General features: G+C 34.5%; 1 protein-coding gene across 1 annotated transcript; it reads right to left on the reverse strand.

The window, feature by feature from the left end:
* Positions 1 to 1,360: 1,360 nt before the first annotated feature.
* Positions 1,361 to 13,639, reverse strand: LOC105111579 (TMV resistance protein N-like). The gene is given in 14 exon segments (XM_011006979.1): positions 1,361 to 2,219; positions 2,251 to 2,283; positions 2,404 to 2,991; positions 3,077 to 3,264; positions 3,267 to 3,894; positions 3,980 to 4,255; positions 4,365 to 5,460; positions 5,599 to 6,091; positions 6,285 to 6,443; positions 8,474 to 8,550; positions 8,603 to 8,705; positions 11,340 to 11,433; positions 12,219 to 12,416; positions 13,421 to 13,639. Coding segments are annotated over 14 exon segments (4,827 nt in total). The 3' UTR covers positions 1,361 to 1,544.
* Positions 13,640 to 21,352: the final 7,713 nt, after the last annotated feature.

Here is a 21,352-nt window from a genome sequence, read left to right on the forward strand (position 1 = left end):
TGGAACAAAAAGTTCATCTTTTTTTAATAAAGAAAATTGTTCTTGTTTGTTGATTTGCTAATTTGTGTAAGGGGATGCTTTAAAGTATAATTATGATTGTTTTTTAAAGTGTTTTTGTTTAGAAATATATTAAAATAATATATTTTTTTATTTTTTTTAATATCAACACATCAAAATAATTTAAAACTACTAAAAAATATTAATTTTAAATAAAAAATAAATATTTTTAATCAATATTGATTTTTGAGTTAGTGACTAGGATATTCTGTTTTATAATATAATAGGAGGTTTTTTTCGTTGTTAAAAAAATCTTTTGACTTTTTTAAATTTTGACAAGACAGTGCAAGGGCTCTGAAAAGTATAGATAAAGGCAAAAATATTAACTTGTAAATAAATATACATTTATCATTCAAAATTGAGTTAAAATAAAAAATAAATAAAACCAAACTAAAATCAAGATTTTACTATCCATTTTACAATAATTCCAAAATTTTAATTATTATCTTCCTCAATGCATATCCTTGTGTTTACTCACTAATATATGAGCCTACAAGTGCTTATATACATGGATTCTTTCTTTAATTAATATTATAGATATGAAGAAAACATAGTCTAGCTTGAATACTTCCTAACAAATAAAAAATTATCTATTATGAAACAAAATTTTAAAAATTTTTATTTCATAAAGATATTTTTATGGATAAGAGTTACAAACAATACTCTAAAATCTGATTTACCATGTCTCTATGTCAAAACATCATAGTTTTTTAAACAAGTTTACAACATTATGATTTATTTATAGAAAATCTCATAATTTGTCTAAGATATGGTCTAACAATAAACAAGACTTTAAAATTAAAAGAAGGTATGACTTTAAATTGTTTGATTTATTATTCTTTTTAGTTCATATAAAATCTACAATTCTTTAATGATTCTCTTGTTGAGGTTCATAGTGTATTACGATATCTAAAACTCATGAAAGTGTAATAATATTTTAAAAAAAACATAAAAATATCTAAAATTAAGTGATGAATTATTCAATTTAGTTTGTTTCCACCAAATTTAGTACTAGTTTGATTTTCTTGTAACCGAAGGATAACCAATGCTCGGGAGGGTCGTTGAGGTATAATCCTTTGACACCCTTTTCATTTTAAAGTTTCTATTTCTTTTGGATTCCTTAGTTAGAGTACTCTATGCAATTCAGACTTTTTATGTAAGTTGATTAAAAGATCCATACATGGCCATTTTATGAGGAAACCAAGTTGACATAAATATTCATTTTTTGTCAGCTCAATCTTTTCCTTTAGTCTCTTAAAATATAGACAATTACTCAATTGCTTATATTAGAAACAAATTGGCATTTAACACCCATGAAGATTTTGTTGGATAAGATTTTTTAAACAACCACAGCCCATTAGTCCAATAATTTTGCTAGCTTAAAAAAAAATACTACATTTATGTAATTAGTGATCTTACACAACAAGATGATAATATCATTGGTAGGTGGGCCTAAAGTGGGGAGTTTTCTTAAACCAATCCCTCGACTAATTGAGATCATCAGGTAAGAATTTTTGCATGACTATGGTTTTCCACAGGCTGAACGCGCGAATCAAAAAAGCTTTCCACTGCTGCCTTGTAGAAAATCTCATTGAACCATGACGGGGATGGTGAAGCAGATGATATGGTGGCGAAGGTATCGCTCTATCGCTTTCAACTTCGGACTGTTGGTTGTCCATCTCATGATCCGACGATCCTGACCCTTCAATTGAAGTCTCGTAGTAGTCAATGTCATGATCCCCCTCTGAACCTTCAAAAGACTCTTGGTTGTAAATGTCCTGATCCAACGCTGGAGTTTGATCGTAGTTGCTCCGTCCAAATGGATGTATCACATGGATCCCACATCGTACCACTCCACTCTTTTCGGACCTCAAAATCACATGTAGTTCCAATGCAGCTTCTCCACAGTATTTTTCCATTGCCATCTCACGTCTACTTATTACTCTTAGCCACCTACTACGGAAATAGGGCATTGCATGTGTAGCTTCGAACAACTGAACACCGTTGCTTTTATTTTTTATAGTAGCCTTTAATTCTTGATGCCAAGTACCACCTGAACAGACAGCCCAAATGACCAAGCCGTCGAAATCTGGAGGTATATCAAATGATAATGAACATCCTTCTCCACCGTAGCTGAACCATTTTGGAATGATAGAACAGTCGTAGGGAACGAAAAAAAGCCTTGAAGGGAATAAAATACTCGAGAAAATGATAATTGAAGATTCTCTGCATAAATATTGAATTCAAGGAATGATGAGATTTCAGACACCGAATAATATATATATCTGTGCGCGCGCGCGTGCCAATTGTGTGTTTATTTGTGTGCAAGAGAGACAGGACTAGTACCTCAAGAAGCCGATACTTGGTATTTTTTGATAAATTACTGAGACCTTGCTTGCCGTAAATCTCAAAGAAATTGTACCGCGCATATTGAGACAGATATGGTGGTGCAGGTATTACTCTATCTCTTCCAACTTCAGACTCATGATCCCACTCTGACCCTTCAAATGAATCCGTCCTTTCAACTATCGCATGGATCCCACATTCAAACACTTCAGCGTCTTCTCCCGTATGAAGTCCCACGCACAGTTCCAATTCGTCATCTTCACAGTATTCTTTCATTGCCATCTCGCTTAGACTTATGTATCTCAACCAATTTCTACCGACACAATCACTTACAGTTGCTTCAAACAATTGAATACCGTTGCTTTTATTTTTTATACACAATTTGGCGGTTCCAATAAGACCTATCAAGCGTTGACAGACAACCCCAACGACCAAGCCTTGGAAAACTGGAGGTATATGAAATGATAATGAACTTCCTTTTCCTCGGTAGCTGAACCAATTTGGAATCATAGTGAACTTATCTCTGTGGCTGAACGTATGCCAACGATTGAAGAACATATGATACGCGTAACCACCGTAGCACAGTGCCTGTATATATTAGACATTAATTAATGTATATATTGTATGTGCCAATTGTGTGCTTATTTGTGTGCACGAGAGACAGAAATAGTACCTCAGCAAGACTTTTCTTATAATTGTTTGATAACTTGCCCTTGGTAATATAGGAAATAAACCAGCCATGATTACTTAGACCTTCCATGCCTTCAATCTCTATTAAATCCGGACAACCAATCAGAAACAGAATTAGATATTTTTTTGCTTGGATTGGTAGTCTTACCCATTGCATTGATTTGCAACCAAATGTTCTAAATTTGAGGGAAGCTCTGGGATTGATACAAGATTTCCGCATTGCTGAATAGTCAAAAGCCGCAGCTTAGAAAGGATGCCGACGCCAGAAGGCAGACTGAAGAACTCGTTTTTCGATAGATCCAACTCTTCAAGAGAGGAAAACCCTCCAAAATCAACAGAATTAGTTGCACGTTCAGAGAAACCACAATTAACAAGTTTTAGCTTTCCTAATACTCTCCAAATAGTGGAAGTTGGAGTTAGCAAAGCCGAAATCCAAGAAGAATTTGGTGAAGGCCGATATGGTAACTTCCAGTCCCCCTTCCAGTGTCCGCGCAATGACAACTTCCTCACACACTTTAAATGTCCAACTGAAGAGAGAAATTGCTCGTTGTTAATTCCATCTGCTAGAAGCTCAGTGAAGGAGTCAATATCACAGATGCATTTCGGCAGCTCCTTAAGTTGTGAACACCCTGAAATGTTCAAACATACAAGAGACTTTGAATGTCCAATAGATTGATGTACCTCAGCTAAACTTGAGCAACCTTCAAGCAGTAATTTCTCTAGACTTGAACTGTGCAAGTTTGGTGTTTTAACAAGGTTCTTGGAATAACTGAGATCAAGAATCTTTAGATTGTTGAGCATCTGTCGGAGCAGAGAGAAAAATCATTAAAAAGTAATCATCAAAAGTTCTCTAGACAAATTTTTGGGCATTTTGGTATGTTTCCACCTTTTTCTTCTTCCATAGTTCTCTGATATTACTGTACTGCATATCAATAACAACTACGTAGTCCAGTGAAAAGTCGGATGGTAAAAATTCCAAAGGACATTCAAGCCAACAAATCCACGTCAACATTTTAGAAAGCCGTTGGAAAGATCCGGTGAGTTCTGCTCCATTGATTTGGAGTAATTTTAACAATTTCATTTTTGTAAATGATCCTGTGCTTAGTGATTTGTCTTCTGATCTTCTCACATCCAGTGTAAGGCCCTTTACAACTTCTGTTCCCTAAAAAAACAAAAAAAAAAATCAATAGAACTTTCATATGATTGTTTGTAATAAGTTTGACAATAAAGATACAAATGAATGTGCTTTTCTGTATGCACTGAGTTCTTACCATCTGCATCTTGAGTACCATCCACGCATCCTCTTGACTCCAAATTCTGCTCCTTTCCGCAGGATTTTCAGGTGACTCTTCCTTAACGATCTCCCTTCCCATCCCTCGTAATAGATCATGCATGCCTATCGTTCCAGAATCATCAACTTTAATCAGAGACCGTTCAATGAGAGTTCCGAAATCATCTTCTGGATTGTAATCATAACGTCCTTCTAGCACTTTTGCTACGTATTCTTTCTTTCTGCCAATAAAGAAGCATGCAATATCAAGAAATGTATTCTTTAGTGTAGATTCATCCAGTGTGTCAAAACTTATTCTAAGTTTTTTCTGAATTTCACTGTTTGGGAATTTTCTCAATCTGTCAATTACAGATTCCCATCTAGCTTGGTTTTTCCCATACAAACACGAACCTAAAACCTTAAGAGCTAAAGGAAGTCCTCCACAGTATTCAACTACATCATTCGAAAGCTCAACATAATATTTTGCTGGTTTGGTGTCCCTAAATGCATGCCTACAGAAAAGCTGAAGGGAGTCACCCCGGTTCAATTCTTGAACCTGGTATCTTTGATCAGCTTCAAGAAGTAAGCTTTCATCTGTAGTTGTAATTATTACCCTACTTCCAGGGCCTAACCAACTTGGCTCTCCCATTAAATCAAGTAGTCGGTCTGGACGATCCACATCGTGAAAAACAACAAGAACTCTTTTGTGCCGAAGTCGTTCCTTAATCAGAACCTTTCCTCTATCAACATTATTGATCTTCTCAGCATTTTGTCTTAAAATATCATGAAGTAGTTGTTGTTGCAAAAGAACCATATCCTTAGATTCTGATTTTTCTTTAACATTCAAAAGAAAAGAGCTCCCCTCGAATTCATCGCAGAGTTTATTAAATACTTCTTTTGCTATAGTCGTCTTTCCTATTCCTGGCATCCCATGTATGCCCACAATGCAAACCTTCTCTGTTGCATTACTTACGAAGTCTCTGATTTCGTTGACAAGGGGATCAATACCTACTGGGTGAGTGCCAACTTTCATGTCCTTGGGATACAATTTATTCCACACTTCCTTAATAATATATTGGATAAATTTTGCTTCATGCCTGTTCATAGACAAAAGCAAGTTAATAGCGAGAGAATTATGTTCAAAAAGTATTTTATTGTTTCACATTGTAAAATATATAATGTATAATAACTCCATATATAAATGTGTAATTGAATCTTATAGAGAAAAGGCATACCCATTTGCCATATCTTTGAGATTCCATCCAGATAGATTTCCTGCCTCCTCAAGAGCTTCTTTCCACTCCTTCACCTTCTCTTTATAACGTTCTTCATGCTTAACAAATGCTTCGGCAAAACTGCCAGTCTGTTTTCTCACATCTGAAGGATCAATGTCATAGAATATAGGAAGAGCAATCTGACCAGTTTTCCTATATTTGCACTTCAGAATCTCCACAAGTTCATCAAGACACCATCTAGAAGAAGCATATCCTTTTGAGAAGACCACTATAGATATCTTTGATTCTTGGATTGCCTTGAGGAGATGATCGGAGATTTCTTCTCCTCTAGGAAGTTCATCATCTTCTCGAAAAGTGTGGATTCCAGCTTTGACTAAGGCTGTATATAGATGATCTGTAAATGTCTTGCGAGTATCTTCTCCTCTAAAACTCAAAAAGACATCATAGGCCCCTTGTGGTCTAGATCGAGAAGAATCTGGCTCTGCCATGGCAGCTGCAGAAATTAAGGCACGATTAATTTATTAGCAATGAAGCGATTGCAGCTGCATATGAATGTGCTGAGTAGGTATTTCAACGCAATTACTATTAGAGAGTAAGGTAAGAAAATCATTCATTCATTGAGTTTCACCTAATACTTCAAGTTTAAGAACCAGAGAGCATAAAACAATAGCATTTAAAAAGCTTACCGAGGTCAGCTTTTCTTCTCTTTCGCGAGGATGAATCATTTTCTTCATCTTTGGATTGTTTTCGTTTTTCTTTCGGCATTCTAAAATAGAATGATCGTGTTCTAGAAGACATGCATGGAATTAACTCAATAAACTCATCAATGATGTCTATGTGAACATATATAAAGCTTTCAAATTATTGTTATGAGTAAAGACATTAATTTAAAACAAGAAAGAAGCAAAGAAGAGGTAGCCATACTTGTTAGACCCAAATCTATTGGTAACGCAAGGATGGTGTTGAAAAAACTCTTTATTTATGTTAAGTCTAACGAATATATTAAAAAAATAAGTTATTTAAAAATACATAATATTTTATAATCTTTAAAAATATTGTATTATTTAAAACTAATAAAACCAAATAATAGTTCAAAACGTATTATCGGTAATTAAAATAAAAATAATAATTCATAATACTTAGTATATTGTTAAAATCCAAACTTAATTAAAATAATATAATAGTGAAGTGTCTAAAATATCAAATCAAAACTAAAGGAAAGTCTCGTAAAACAAGTAAGGTATACTAACCAAAACTGAAAAAGTAGGAATACTCAACAAAGCCCACCTACTAACAAAAATTAAAACCTAAAATAATATTAAGAATGAGGGGTGAGTTTAACTAACTTGGTGAGGAAATAACACTTAATATATATTTTTTATATTAATAGTTTGCAAGTTGATTTATCTTGATATACATATACATACTAAGCATATTATCATAAAATGATGAAATACATGTCAGAGACTAGATGGCACCCAAATGTGATCACTTTGGGAGAATCAATTGTCACTTATTGATACCTCTCTCACAAGTTAGGTATACAGAATATTATATGCACATATGTTAACTACTCTCAGTTAGCATGGAATGGCTGACAAATCTTATATCTAGGCATAATAGATATTCACAGAATCATCAAAAAAAAAATATTATATAGAATAGAATTTAGTTCGACAGAATACGAGTGCAAATTTAAGAATAAATGGATACTCGAAACATAAAGCAACATATATAAATATTCAAGAAATTAACTAGTTGTATTCATCATGTAATCAACATGCATCTTTATTTATATTATATGCATATTAAAGATTATCATACTCACCATGAAAAATATAGAATAAAAGAAAAATCATATGAAAGACCCAAAAATCTTATTGAGAATAGTTAGGAGAATCTACAAAAAATATATAAAATATACTAAAAAACAACACAAATAAAAGATCTCAATGCATAAAATAAAACTAGATTTAGTCTCCTAAGTTTAAGGACTAAAACGATAATTTTTCAAAATAGGGACCAGAATGTGATTTTACTAGAATTAGAGGACCAGACTGAAAAATACATAACCATTCTGAAATTCCATGCATAAACCCTCAATTCTGCCCAGAACGAACTAGGGGCCAAATTGTAATTATTTGAAAGTACAGGGACAAAAATATAAATTCTTAAAATTGAGGGACCAAACTAAAAATACTCCAAATCAATTATGAAACTGAGATTCGTCATCCTTGACCTCATAATAATACTGCCCAGAATTCCAAAAGACATCAGGGGTTAAATTATAATTTCTCAAAGTTCAAGGACTAAACTATAATTTTCACAAATCAAAAGGCAAAATAAAATTTTATCATCTTCAACATCAAGACCATTCTGTCCAGATTTTCCACCAAGGTTGAAATGAACTTCGTAACCCATAAAAATCCATTTAAATGAATTAATTCATAAATTTTTATTTCTAACAACATTCTCAAAATCAATCACTTAATATTAAACCTCTAATAATTATAAATCAATCTTAACAACATAAATTTCAAATCCTTATAAACTCTAATATTTTTTTTAATACTTCCATAAACAAATCATAATTGAAAGTCACATGAAAGAGAATCATTTACTTGTTATTTCTATCTTTTTTAACTTAAAAACTCAAGATCAAAAATTAAAAATTTTAATTTGATGAGGATTACGACAGCCACAAGAATTGAAAATGAGAAACAATTCTCTTACAATTTTTTTTATATATATCTAGATTAAATTATGTTAGATTTAGACTAACTTGTTAGATTTTAGCTAAAAATTTGGGCTCACAATACCTCCATATAACATGCATGCATGCAATCAGTAGCAACCATCGCAAAGGTTACCTCAATATGGTGTTTGAGTTGATCGGATTCCACCAACCTGGCGACTTTAAAGATCAAATTGCAGCGCTCAGAAAGATTAGCTGAAGAGTAAAGTAATGATCAGGACTGAAGGAGAGCAGAGGCAATATTGTGTCGGAGAAAGAATGTAAATGCTTTCTCGCAAATTATTAGAGCAATATATGCAATAATTATCAAAGATGAAGCGCGTAACATATATAGGAAATTTCCTGGTTGTTGCTGATTGAGTATAGTTGTTGGAATAATTTTTTGATTTAGAGTTGGTTGGTGGATGATGATGGTACGTACAAAGACTAGCATGCAAGTGTTTTGGCAACATCACAGCCAAAGTCCAAACAAAAACCGAATAATTAAGTAATTTTTTTTTTTTTAATTCTAAACAATCCACAGTCAAAGTCCAAACTAGCCACAACTTGCATGTATATATCTTCCTTGACCATATATTGAAATATAATGATTATCTTACAACATCATTGGTATGCTTAAAAAATTTGTGTTTTTGTGAAAACCAACAATAATGTCAAAATCAAAATCAAAATCCTAGATTATCTTGCATTTATCTTCCTTGACCATTTATTGGTGTGACCTTAATTTATTGATATTAAAGCCTCGGTTCTTTTTCTACAAAGAAGACTGTGACAAAGCGTTAGTCAATTGAATCTTCGCTTAAACAATGTTTTTTGTTTTCGTTTTAAAACAAATATAGAAATAACTAAAAGAGATAGGACGATAACTGTGTATTATACTATTCACATCCACAGTTTTTTTTTTTTTTCAATTTGATTATCAAACATTTATTCTTTATAACGGACTACGTGTAATACATTAGAAAACATGTCAGGCATGGCTGTGCCTAGAAGACAACGCCCGCTAACCTTTGTTTTTTCAAAAAAAAATGAAGGGATGATATGAGTTTTTTAATACAATGGACTGTGGCACCCAAACAAGGTTTACACCGTGTTATTAAAAAATTTAATTTTTTTATTAAAATTTAATATATTTTAATTTATTTTAATATATTGATATCAAAAATAATTTTTAAAAAATAAAAATAATTATTAATATATATTTTAACATAAAAAATTATTTGAAAATCAACTATAATCATATTATCAAATAAACTAGTAATATACTAGAACAGTTTTTAATTATCTAGTGATAGGAAAAGGTGAGATATGAGTTTTTAAATTATTAAAATTTATATTTTTTAATTTGTTTTTTATTTAAAAATATTTTAAAAATCTTAATAAATACATTTTCAATCAAGAAACACTTTCTACTCATTTTAAAAACTAAAAATTACATCAAATAAAAAAACTTTTGCAAACCTCAATTTATTTTTTTCAAGTATCATTAATTGAGGAAAAAAACCTCCATTAAACACTTTTTCAAGAAGAGTTTATTGATTATAGGATCAATTGTTTTTGTAGTCAGCTGAAACTTCTCTCTCTTTTCTCCTTTGTTGGCTGCTATTCTCTCACAACTCCCCCTAACGACTAAAATGCAAGAGAAATGAATTTTATGACAAAAATGTACCGTTTAGGGTATAGGTAATTATTATGATAATGATTTTCCAGGTCTAGACCATGGGAATCACTTTTAAATTTTCGTTTAACCCTTTCCAAGTTTGAGCTAGAGGACGAATAATGAGTGGTAAAAGCCTGTTTTGTGAGTTATTAAAGACTCCTTCCTGTCAATCAACGCGGGTGTGATCACTAAGGGTCTAATGATGTTGTGTTTGTGTTTTATTAAAAACTTAGATATAATCTATTTGATTAAGAATAAAATATATTTTATTGTGTATGGTCTTATATAAATTTGTGTTCGAGTTGCAAGAAAAGAAAAGGCATCAAAACGCTATATTTCACGTGCAATATTCATTCTAATTAATTAGTGTATTCATTCTAATTAATTAGTATGAACATTCTAGCAATTAGCGTTAATAGTATATGAATAATGTGGTATATACTGTTCACACATTATGGCATACATTGTTCACGCAGCATAGCTTAGCTACATTATTGTCGTCCAACTGATTCTGTCACGATGGATTCCAGTTTAAAACTTAAAATATATCGAATCAGGTCTGAATTAGTAAAATAAAAAATAAAAAATATATATTTTATTTCTAATTATATTTTATCTAATATTATTATAGTATTTATTGAATGTATTTTATATATGATGAAATTATAAATAATTAAATTTATAATATTTAAATTAAAAATTATCAATATTAATATATATTTTTTAAAATTATTTTATAACCTTAATTTTAATAACAGTTTTAACCAAATATCTATTTTTTTAAACTAACCTTAATTAAAAATATTTTTTATAAAATAATTTTTTTCAAACCACAATAATAATAGCTACGGCAATACTAAATATACAATAACTTTCTCTCTTCTTTCCACACAATTGTTTTGTTTGGAATTTATGGGTTTTTGTTCTTGTAAAATAACAGTGTTCGCATGTATTCAAGTTCTTGATTGGTGTTTTCTGTCTTGCATCGTCATGTTAAAAATTTAAAATTAAACTTTGAAAGAATTGATGAGGGAAGAATTGTAAAATTGATAAAATCGATGAGTTTTAAGATTTAATTAAATTTAGATTTATTTAATTAATGATATTAAAGGTTTAATTAATGAATTGATAAATTTAAAAACTTAATTGAACTTAAAATTAGTTAATTAATGAATTCAAAAGCTTAATTAAAGAAACATCAAAGTTTGGAATCAATTAAAAATTAAATTGATTAAATTGCAAGTCAAGTATTGTTTTGTAAAAGTCACCGAAATTCAGGGGTCTGATTATAATGTTCCCAGGGGCCTGATTAGAAGATGTCAAAACGTAAAATGACTATTGCAAAAGGGCCGCCCCAGCCAGAAACGGCGCCGTTTTGTTCCATTGTTCGTCTTCTTCCCCTCGGAACGGAGGAGACCACCTGCGAAGGAAATACAATTACACAAACTATAAGATCACAGACTACAATTACACAAAACAAATGTACGCAAATAAAGAAGAAAACCACAGATGGGTTTGGATATTTGAAGCAAGTAGTAATAGAAACAGTTGTTGTGCGAAGCAGTGAAGGCCAAGGCCAGTCCTCTTCCATGGTCGAAGGTCCTGAAATTTTTCTACTTCTGTTCATACAAAAGCCAGGCTTTTTTCACCTTCTTTATAAAACTAGCACCGAAATTAGAAAATCTGATGTGCAAAGTAATGAATGGATTGTTTGGCTGTGATGATTTATACGAATTTTGACTCACAATACATCACTCTGAAAAATAAAGGAAATAAATTTGGCACAAGGCATAGCAAAGAACACAAGATATATAGAAATGAACCTGCATTTCTAAAATTAGAAATGCAAAATTCAAACGAAAAGATTTTCCATCTAACATCCAACTACAGCAACTATTATCATATTCTAGACAGTTTTGGCTCTGATCTATTATCATATTCTTTAGCATAAATTAAATGCAACTATTCAAAAGAAACCATCAACTTAAATTCCACCACAAGCAGCAGCAGCAGCAACAATCATAGATTCAAACTCTGATTTGTTAAATTTTAAATTTGATAATAATAATCTACTCTGAAAATAAGCTACAAACAGTTTAAATAGTACTTTAAACCGACCTAAGGTTTAAAGGAAGAGGAACAAAATAAAAAAAGAAATCCAAAAATACTAGGTAAGCATATATACGGCAGCCATTCATACTGAACCTCTTGAATGTAGCTACATCCCTTCTCATCTTCAATGATGACTGAATTAGGGATCTCTAACGCACGATCAAAGGGTATTTCAACACAAATTCTTGCATGGTCTACTCTTTCTCTTGATGCTGTTATCTTATCAGTAAACAAAGGTGTGCCCATCACACTCGCAATCTTACTTAGCACTTGAACAGACCACAGATGCAGCTTCAGATTAGGTAACTTAATCCAAATAGGAACCGATTTCAACCCTTAATTTCTCTCCCCAATCGAATGCGCCTTTGAGTAGGCGAGCTCCAATTAGCCATCCACCATAATAACTAATGACGCCCCACATGTGGACCGCTGAAAAATTTAAGGAAATATAATCCCAAAATATTCATTGAACCAATCACTATTTAGCTACATTCGTAAGATTAAATGCCACTTATTTGTTATTTGGAGAATTTATCAGGAGAAAAGCACTGTTCAAACATGATGAAATCAAGGTCAGATAACATATTAATAACTTGTTTGTTTGTTTATTTTAAAAATATTTTTCAATTTAATACACTAATTTTAAAAATAAAAAATACTTTAAAAAGAGCATGCAGTCAGCAGAGCAGGGCAACACATATCACACCAGCAGCACTATATCCAGAGAGCCAAGAATCGAATCTCATGGTTTCCACAATTCATTCGCTAAAGGGGGAAAATAAAAATGAAAGGGTTAGTTAATCTTCTGAAAATTTCACACATCTCACCAAAAGGTACCGTTTCCACTGAAAAGCTTGATTTAATTATTTTCTCCAGGCTATTTCTTTCTATCGTACGTTTTAATTGCTGATGCCTGTGAACTGGCCTGTACAGCAACTTTTAAACGTCTTAGATATTTACAGTAGACAAATCAACAATCAATTAAAAAAGAATCAGATTCTTACGTTATAATATCCTAGGAATTTAAATTCAATAACTAGGTTTGACTTGCCCAAGTCGGACAAAGATTAAATGCCAAAATACGATGTGCTGTCTGGTAGCTCAAGGACAGGGTTGATGCACAATTATAATAACAATATCAGAATATTATCGTTGTTCTGAGTCTTCACGTCCACGTCCACGAACAAAAGCAGGCAATAAAGGATTTTTTAATTCGTTACTTGGGACACTTCGTCTAATTCTAGCTTGAAACGCAGGCTAATTAATGAAAACTGATAATAGAAATTTAATCTTACCTGGGAAAGATCTTCGATGTTGACTATAAGAGCATCTGTATTGGGTTTTACAGCCACCCATTTTGAATCTTTCATGAGTTGTAGCCCTCCCACTTCATGTTTGATGGGAACACCAGACCCACACCACAAACTATACGAGTATATGGACGAAGACGGCGTAGGATGCCCCAGCCTGTCACGCTGTGGTTGGGGGACTAAGCCCATTTGAGCCCATTGCATTGTTATCTTATTATTTATGTGAAACAGTTTGGACCGAGCCCATTAGATGGATGGTGTAGAATTTACTATTTATATGCTCTCTTGTCATTGTGAGAGGTTTTTTTTTATGATTAATGAAAATTTGCAGATTTTGCATATCTCCAATCCCCTTTCTTCTTCTTCTTTGCTTTCTCTTCTCAACTTCTCCTCTAAAAGCTTCTTTCTTTTCCCGATTTTAATTCTTTTGTTTGTTGTTCCGCATCAAATTTGGTATCAGAGCAAGGCTTTTAATTGTTCTTACAATTAAACGGTCTATAACTTTTATATTAAACCCTAAATTCGGTTTGATCCGGAAAAAAAAAAAAAAAAAAAAAAAAACATTCCCTGTTGAAAACCCTACTGTTCACTGTTCACTATTCACTGTTCATCGTCTCCATCATCAAATCGGACGCCGCTACCCACATAATCCATCACAGCCAACATTGTTTCGGGTTAACAGCAGCTCCATGTTTTCAGTTCCAAATTAGCGTTACAACCCATCAGCGCCATCAGCCACGCCTCCACCAGCAGCACCTTCAACAACGACACCGGATCAACAGGCCCCGTCCAGCAGCGACACCACCTACAACCACTGAGATCAACAGCGCCGCCACTGCCACAACAGGTCGCCTACGCTAACAGTAGTAAATCCTCGTCGGTGGCAGCACCTTAATCAGTGTTGTCCTCTCCGTGGCATCAACAGATCTCCATCTGCCACCGCTTCCCCGTGTCGTCGCCTTCAACCGTCAGCCACAAGCAGAGCAGCAGGACTGACCGACGACAACCACCACTCTCAACAGGTTCCAACTATCCTCGCCTTCAACAATCACGTCGCGCCGCCGGCAACAATAACAAAGGAAACTCGACAAAGCAGTAGAAGGAGTGTTAGGGAGAAATAATTAACCTAGCCACGTCAGCAGCTCCTGCCACGTCAGCGCACCGCCATGTCATCAGACCGTGCCACGTCAGCACGTCGCCACATCATCGGCCTCATCAGCATACCTTGCCATGTCAGCTGCCACGTAATCCTTCACTACCATATCATACGGTCAGAAATTTTATCCATTGAAAATCATCATTCCTGGTATGTTTTTACACTTGTTAACTAGTATTTAGCATTAATATTATATTTTGTGCTTGCCCATAACCAAATTACATAGCTCGCTTCTACATTCAATTACCTTAATTTGGAGCCTATTTAGTATCGAAGATCTGATCCTCTTAATTAATTATGGAGCTTGGTTAAATTAGTGGGAAACTAAAACATTGTGTTTGGATCACTTGTGTGCATTTAGAGGACTGACATTATTTACTTGCATATTTTCCTGGTTTAATTTGTTATTACTTAGTCTCCAAGATAAAAAAAAATAAAAATTAAAAAATTAAAAAAAAAATTAAAAAAAAATAATATTATTAGTATTATTATTATTTAGCTATATTTTATTTTGTGTTTTACTTGCAAAAGTTATTTGGTGATCTCAATCTCAAGATTAGTTTTTGCATGCAATTACGTAGTGGTCGTCTAGTACACAATCTAGAGGTCATAGCTACCATGGACCCGAATTCTAGTAATGTTCTTAGAGATATTCAAGAACAATTACAACTTATGCGAACAGAAATGAGCAACATGTCCAATCAAATGAACAACCTTTCTGGGAGGATGGAGTCCATAGAAACTTTTCAAATAAGACAGTCTAGTGAGAGCGAGCATTCTAGTGACAACCATAGGAATCCTCAAAGACCAGTTCCTCATAGGAACCGCCATCATAATCAACAACAAGGTCACAATGCTTTGATGACCCTCATGATAGTGAGCGTTCCAATGATTACCGTCAAAGACCAGTTCATCCTAGGAACCGTCAATACAATCGCAATCAGGGCCATCATGATTATGATGACCCTGACGAGCGAGTCATGAGGCATATCAAGGTAGAAGCCCCAACTTTTGAGGGTCAACTTGACCCGTGGATTTTTGATAGATGGATCCATGACATGGATCAATTCTTTGGCTGGTATAATCTATCTGAGAATAGAAGGGTAAGATTTGCAAAGATGAAACTTAGTGGAACCGCTCAGCTCTATTGGGAAAGTGTAGAAGAGTCTTTGATTAGGAGAGGTCAACCCCCTATTACTGATTGGGTTGAAATGAAGACTAAGCTAGAAGAAAAGTACTTGCCCCGCTCTTATAGAGGAAATCTTTTGGACCAGTGGAATAACTTGAGGCAAGGAGGCAGGTCTGCTAATGAATATGTGGCACAATTTGATGAGTATAGGATGAGATGTGCAGTTAGGGAGGATGAAGTGATGACCCTAAGTAAATTTCGAAAAGGCTTGAACGATGACCTTAAAAGAGAGATTGTGCTTAGGGGTGTTTCCACCCTTGATGAAGCTTATACCCTAGTACAAAATTATGACTTGGTCACAAAAAGCCAGTGGACAAGACGGCAGGACACTCGTAATACCCCTTCTAGATCTCAACCTAGTAGTAATCACTCCATATTAGGTGCCCCACCTCGTAAACCCAATCCTTTAATTTCCCAGATACCTAGAGAAGATAAGGGTAAAGGTATTTTTCATGAAGCACCTAAAACTTCAAGAATTCAGTGTTTTAAGTGTCAGGGTTTTGGTCATATCTCCTCTAGCTGCCCTAATAAGGCTTTGTTCATCAAGGAGCAAGAGGGTATGAATGAAGAAGGTAATTGTGATGATAAGGTATATGAACCCAATCCCGATGATTTTCAAGATCTAAATGATGATGATAATGAGTCTAACTTGCTAGGATGTGTTAGGTCTATATCCACTCAAATCAAGACTACTAGGTTAGGTGTGGTTAGATGTGCTTTAACACAACCTAAAGGAACTGAGGATTGGAGAAGGACTGCTATTTTTTACACTTACATTAAATGTGGAGATAAAGGGTGTAAAATCATCATAGACAATAGTAGTTGCATCAATGCAGTTTCCTCGGGTAGTGTATCCCGCTTAGGCTTAAAGTTCATTCCACATCCTAAACCTTATAATGTATCTTGGGTTAATGATACATCTATAGCGGTCAAAGAGAGATGTCTTTTTTCCAATGATGAAATTTGGTGTGATGTCATTCCTATGGATGTAGGACACGTCATTTTGGGTAGGCCTTGGTTATATGATTTGGACGTTACAATCTTTGGACGATCAAATTCTTGTTCATTCACTTTTCAAGGTAAAAAAATCCAACTTATTGGATTACCCCCGAGGTCTAATGATAATGGTCAGAAGAAGAATAAAGTGAAAGATGGAGGGCTTAACATAATAAGTCCTAAGGAGTTTGATAAGGAGATTTGTAAAGAGTCTGTTTTGTTTGCTGTAGTGGCTAAGGAGATTGTAGAAGACTTTTTAGAGGAGCCACCCGAAGAAGTAAGAGAAGTGTTGAGAGAATTTCTAGATGTTTTCCCTTCTGAACTACCTGATGTTTTACCCCCTATGCGTGATGTTCAACATGCCATAGATTTTGTCCCTGGAGCTACATTACCAAACTTGCCTCATTATAGGATGAACCTGAGTGAACATGCTGAATTGCAAAGACAAGTATGTGAGTTGTTACAAAAGAGATTTATACGAGAGAGTTTGAGCCCTTGTGCAGTACCTGCATTGTTAACACCCAAGAAAGATGGGTCATGGAGAATGTGTATTGATAGTCGAGCCATTAATAGGATTTCAATCAAGTATCGTTTTCCAATTCCTCGATTGGATGACATGCTAGATATGATGGCAGGAGCCCAGATCTTCTCTAAGATTGACTTGAAGAGTGGATATCATCAGATTAGGATCCGTTCGGGAGATGAGTGGAAAACAGCATTTAAGACTAAGGATGGTTTATATGAATGGTTAGTCATGTCTTTTGGCCTTTCCAATGCACCAAGCACTTTTATGAGAGTAATGACACAAGTGCTTCGACCATTTATGGGAAAATTCTTGGTGGTATACTTTGATGATATTCTTATTTATAGCAAAACCAAGAAAGAGCATTTTGATCATCTTATTCAAGTTTGTACCACTCTAAGAAAGGCAAGTTTGTTTGCAAATGTCAAAAAGTGTTCCTTCTTTACAGATCAAGTGGTCTTTTTAGGGTTTATAGTGTCACGGAACGGAGTCTCTGCTGACCCCCAGAAAGTCCAAGTGATAGTAGATTGGCCTGAACCTAAGACTATTCATGAGGTTTGTAGTTTTCATGGGCTTGCGACTTTCTATCGTCGTTTTATTAAGGGATTTAGCACCATCATGTCGTCTATTACAGATTGTTTGAAACAAGGTGAGTTTAGGTGGAGTAAAGGAGCTAATATGGCATTTGAGGAGGTTAAGAAGAAAATGACGGAGGCTCCAGTAATACGGCTACCTGATTTTACTAAAGTCTTTGAAGTAGAATGTGATGCTTCGGGAGTCGGTATAGGTGGAGTACTTAGTCAAGAACGTCACCCTGTGGCCTATTTTAGTGAGAAACTTAATGAGGCCAAACAAAAGTACTCAACTTATGATAAAGAGTTTTATGCGGTGGTTCAGGCCTTGCGTTATTGGCGTCATTACTTGTTACCACAAGAATTTGTTCTTTACTCTAACCATGAAGCCCTCCGCTATCTTAACTCCCAAAAGAAGCTTAATCATAGGCATGGTCATTGGGTTGAATATTTGCAAGCATACTCATTTGTTTTGAAACATAAATCTGGAATAGAAAATAAAGCTGCAGATGTTTTGAGTCGTCGGGTAACGCTGTTATCTGTAATGAGTGTTGAAATCACAGGATTTGAGAGACTTAAAGAGGAGTATGAATCTTGCTCAGAATTTGGAGAAATATACTTAACATTGAAGGATGAGAATCACCGTGTTTTAAATGGTTATCACCTCCAAGATGGATACTTATTTCGGGATAATAAGCTTTGTATCCCAAAAACATCTGTGCGTGATTTTTTGATATGGGAGATTCATGCTGGAGGTCTCTCAGGACATTTTGGAAGGAATAAAACCATCGAAGAAATGGAACGCCAGTTTTTTTGGTCTAGTTTGAAAAGAGATGTCGCTAAATTGGTAGGTCAATGTCGAACTTGCCAACTAGCTAAACATAAAAAACAAAATACTGGTCTTTACACCCCACTGCCCGTTCCTACTTGCCCTTGGCAAGATGTGAGCATGGATTTTGTGCTTGGGCTTCCACGTACTACAAAGAAACATGATTCTATTTTTGTGGTTGTCGACCGCTTCTCTAAGATGGCCCATTTTATTCCTTGTACTAAAACCACAGATGCTTCCAAAGTTGCAAAACTCTATTTTGATGAGATTGTCAAGTTGTATGGTCTTCCTTAAACCATAGTTTCGGATAGGGATGTTAGATTCACAAGTTATTTCTGGAAAACCCTTTGGCATATGGTGGGAACCAAATTGAAGTTTTCTACTGCTTACCACCCCCAAACTGATGGTCAAACTGAGGTGGTTAACAGGAGTTTGGGCAACCTTTTGAGGTGTCTAGTAAGTGATCATAATCGGAATTGGGATCTAATTCTTCCTACGGCCCAGTTTGCCTATAATAGCTCTATCAATAGGTCAATAGGCATGAGTCCTTTCGAAGTTGTACATGGTTACAAGCCTAGGAAACCTTTAGACCTTCTTCCCATGTCCCTTCATGCTAGAGTGTCTGAGTCAGCCGAGTCTTTTGCACGTAGAATTCAGGATTTGCATATTGAGATCACTAAACAGATTCAAGCAAGTAATGTGCAATATAAACTTCAAGCTGATTTACATAGACGACATAATGAGTTTCAAGTGGGAGATTATGTTATGATACGGATTAGACCCGAGCGGTTTCCTTCGGGAGCTAATCGAAAATTACATGCACGTAGTGCCGGACCTTTCAAAGTGCTACAACGGGTAGGTCCAAACGCTTATGTTCTTGATTTACCACATGATTTTGGCATTAGCTCTACATTTAATATTGAGGATCTAGTTGCATACCACAAACCACTTCCTATTCCAGATGATCCATTTGAGATACCACTTAACTCCTCTTCTGATGATCCTATTGAAACTTTTATCCCTTTCACCTTGACATCAGCACAAAAGGATAATATTGATGCTATTCTGGATGAACAAGTTGTTTTTAACAGGAATGGTGAGGTTCAACGGTTTCTAGTGCGTTGGGTGGGTCGACCTGACTCAGATTGCACTTGGATTACTAGAGATACTTTACAGCAGCTTGATCCAGATCTTTGGGAATACTATCAGAGTCGGCCAGTACTACACTCGACAGGGTCGAGTTTCTCTAACCCCGGGAGAGTTGATGGGGACACCAGACCCACACCACAAACTATACGAGTATATGGACGAAGACGGCGTAGGATGGCCCAGCCTGTCACGCTGTGGTTGGGAGACTAAGCCCATTTGGGCCCATTGCATTATTATCTTATTATTTATGTTAAACAGTTTGGGCCGAGCCCATTAGTTGGATGTTTTAGAATTTACTATTTATATGCTCTCTTGTCATTGTGAGAGTTTTTTTTTTATGATTAATGAAAATTTGCAGATTTTGCATATCTCCAATCCCCTTTCTTCTTCTTCTTTGCTTTCTCTTCTCAACTTCTCCTCTAAAAGCTTCTTTCTTTTCCCGATTTTAATTCTTTTGTTTGTTGTTCCGCATCAATATTGAGAGAGGATTGTTAGATAATCGATATCAGTGTGAGGCAATAAGCCAGAAATCTCTGATGATATTGGACAGGTTGGGTAACGATTCAACCTAAGAAAACAATTGCTTTCTTGACAAGTGCTCTCAAACACTCCTCTTGGGTGGCCTAAGTTTTCCGCTATGACTCCAGCCAGTAACCTTGCTAGCTTTGACATTGCTGCTTGTGGAATGATCTCGCAGTACAATTACAATCAATCATACAAGAGCATGTATGAAATTTGCACGCTTCACTAATATAGACCTACATTATAGGCAAAACAATTAGGGAAATTTACTATGAAAAGGTAAGTAATTGTAAAGTTTCACACAAAATTGTTCTCTCATGCAAATTCTCTAAGTAATTTAGAACTCACATTTTTTTTCTTCTCATTAGCCACTAAAGTGAGAAACAAGACACTAACAAATATGTTTTCTAACCCTAAAATATAATAACTTTAAGCTTTTATATGTGGATTAAGTACATGAAAATTGTTTTTTCACTTGACTCACAATTTAAGACAAGCCCACCAAATTCCTATCTTAGCATAAAATGATTTAACTTACAAAACTACTCTTTATTCGTCTTTATCAAACATCTCTCAAATACTAAATAAATAAATCAAGTCTAATGAATGTTTAAACTTGAGCACTAGTGTGATGAAATAAGATGAGTAGGTAAAAGGAAATAAAGCCCTTGAAGGCTAAAAAAGAGTATAAATGAATAAGGAATATTATAGTAGTTGATAATTATAAAAAGAAAAAGAAATAGAAGAAGAGAGCTGTGTTTTAAGAGTGAAAAAAAAAATTGACAGGAGAAGGGAAGAAAAGGGGAGGAAGAAGAAGAGAAAAGGGAGAAAGATAAGGGAAGGAGAAGACAGTTGGAGAAAATAAGTTTAAAGATAATATTATGTATAAATATGTGTTAATTGAGCTTCTAATTTCTGTTTTGATAAATGTTAGGGTTTTGAAAATTATATTTTGGATTTGATTAATGAATTAATTTGAAT

This window comes from Populus euphratica, unplaced genomic scaffold (assembly GCF_000495115.2).
Source record: "Populus euphratica unplaced genomic scaffold, PopEup_1.0 scaffold299.1, whole genome shotgun sequence".
Lineage (NCBI taxonomy): Eukaryota > Viridiplantae > Streptophyta > Magnoliopsida > Malpighiales > Salicaceae > Populus > Populus euphratica.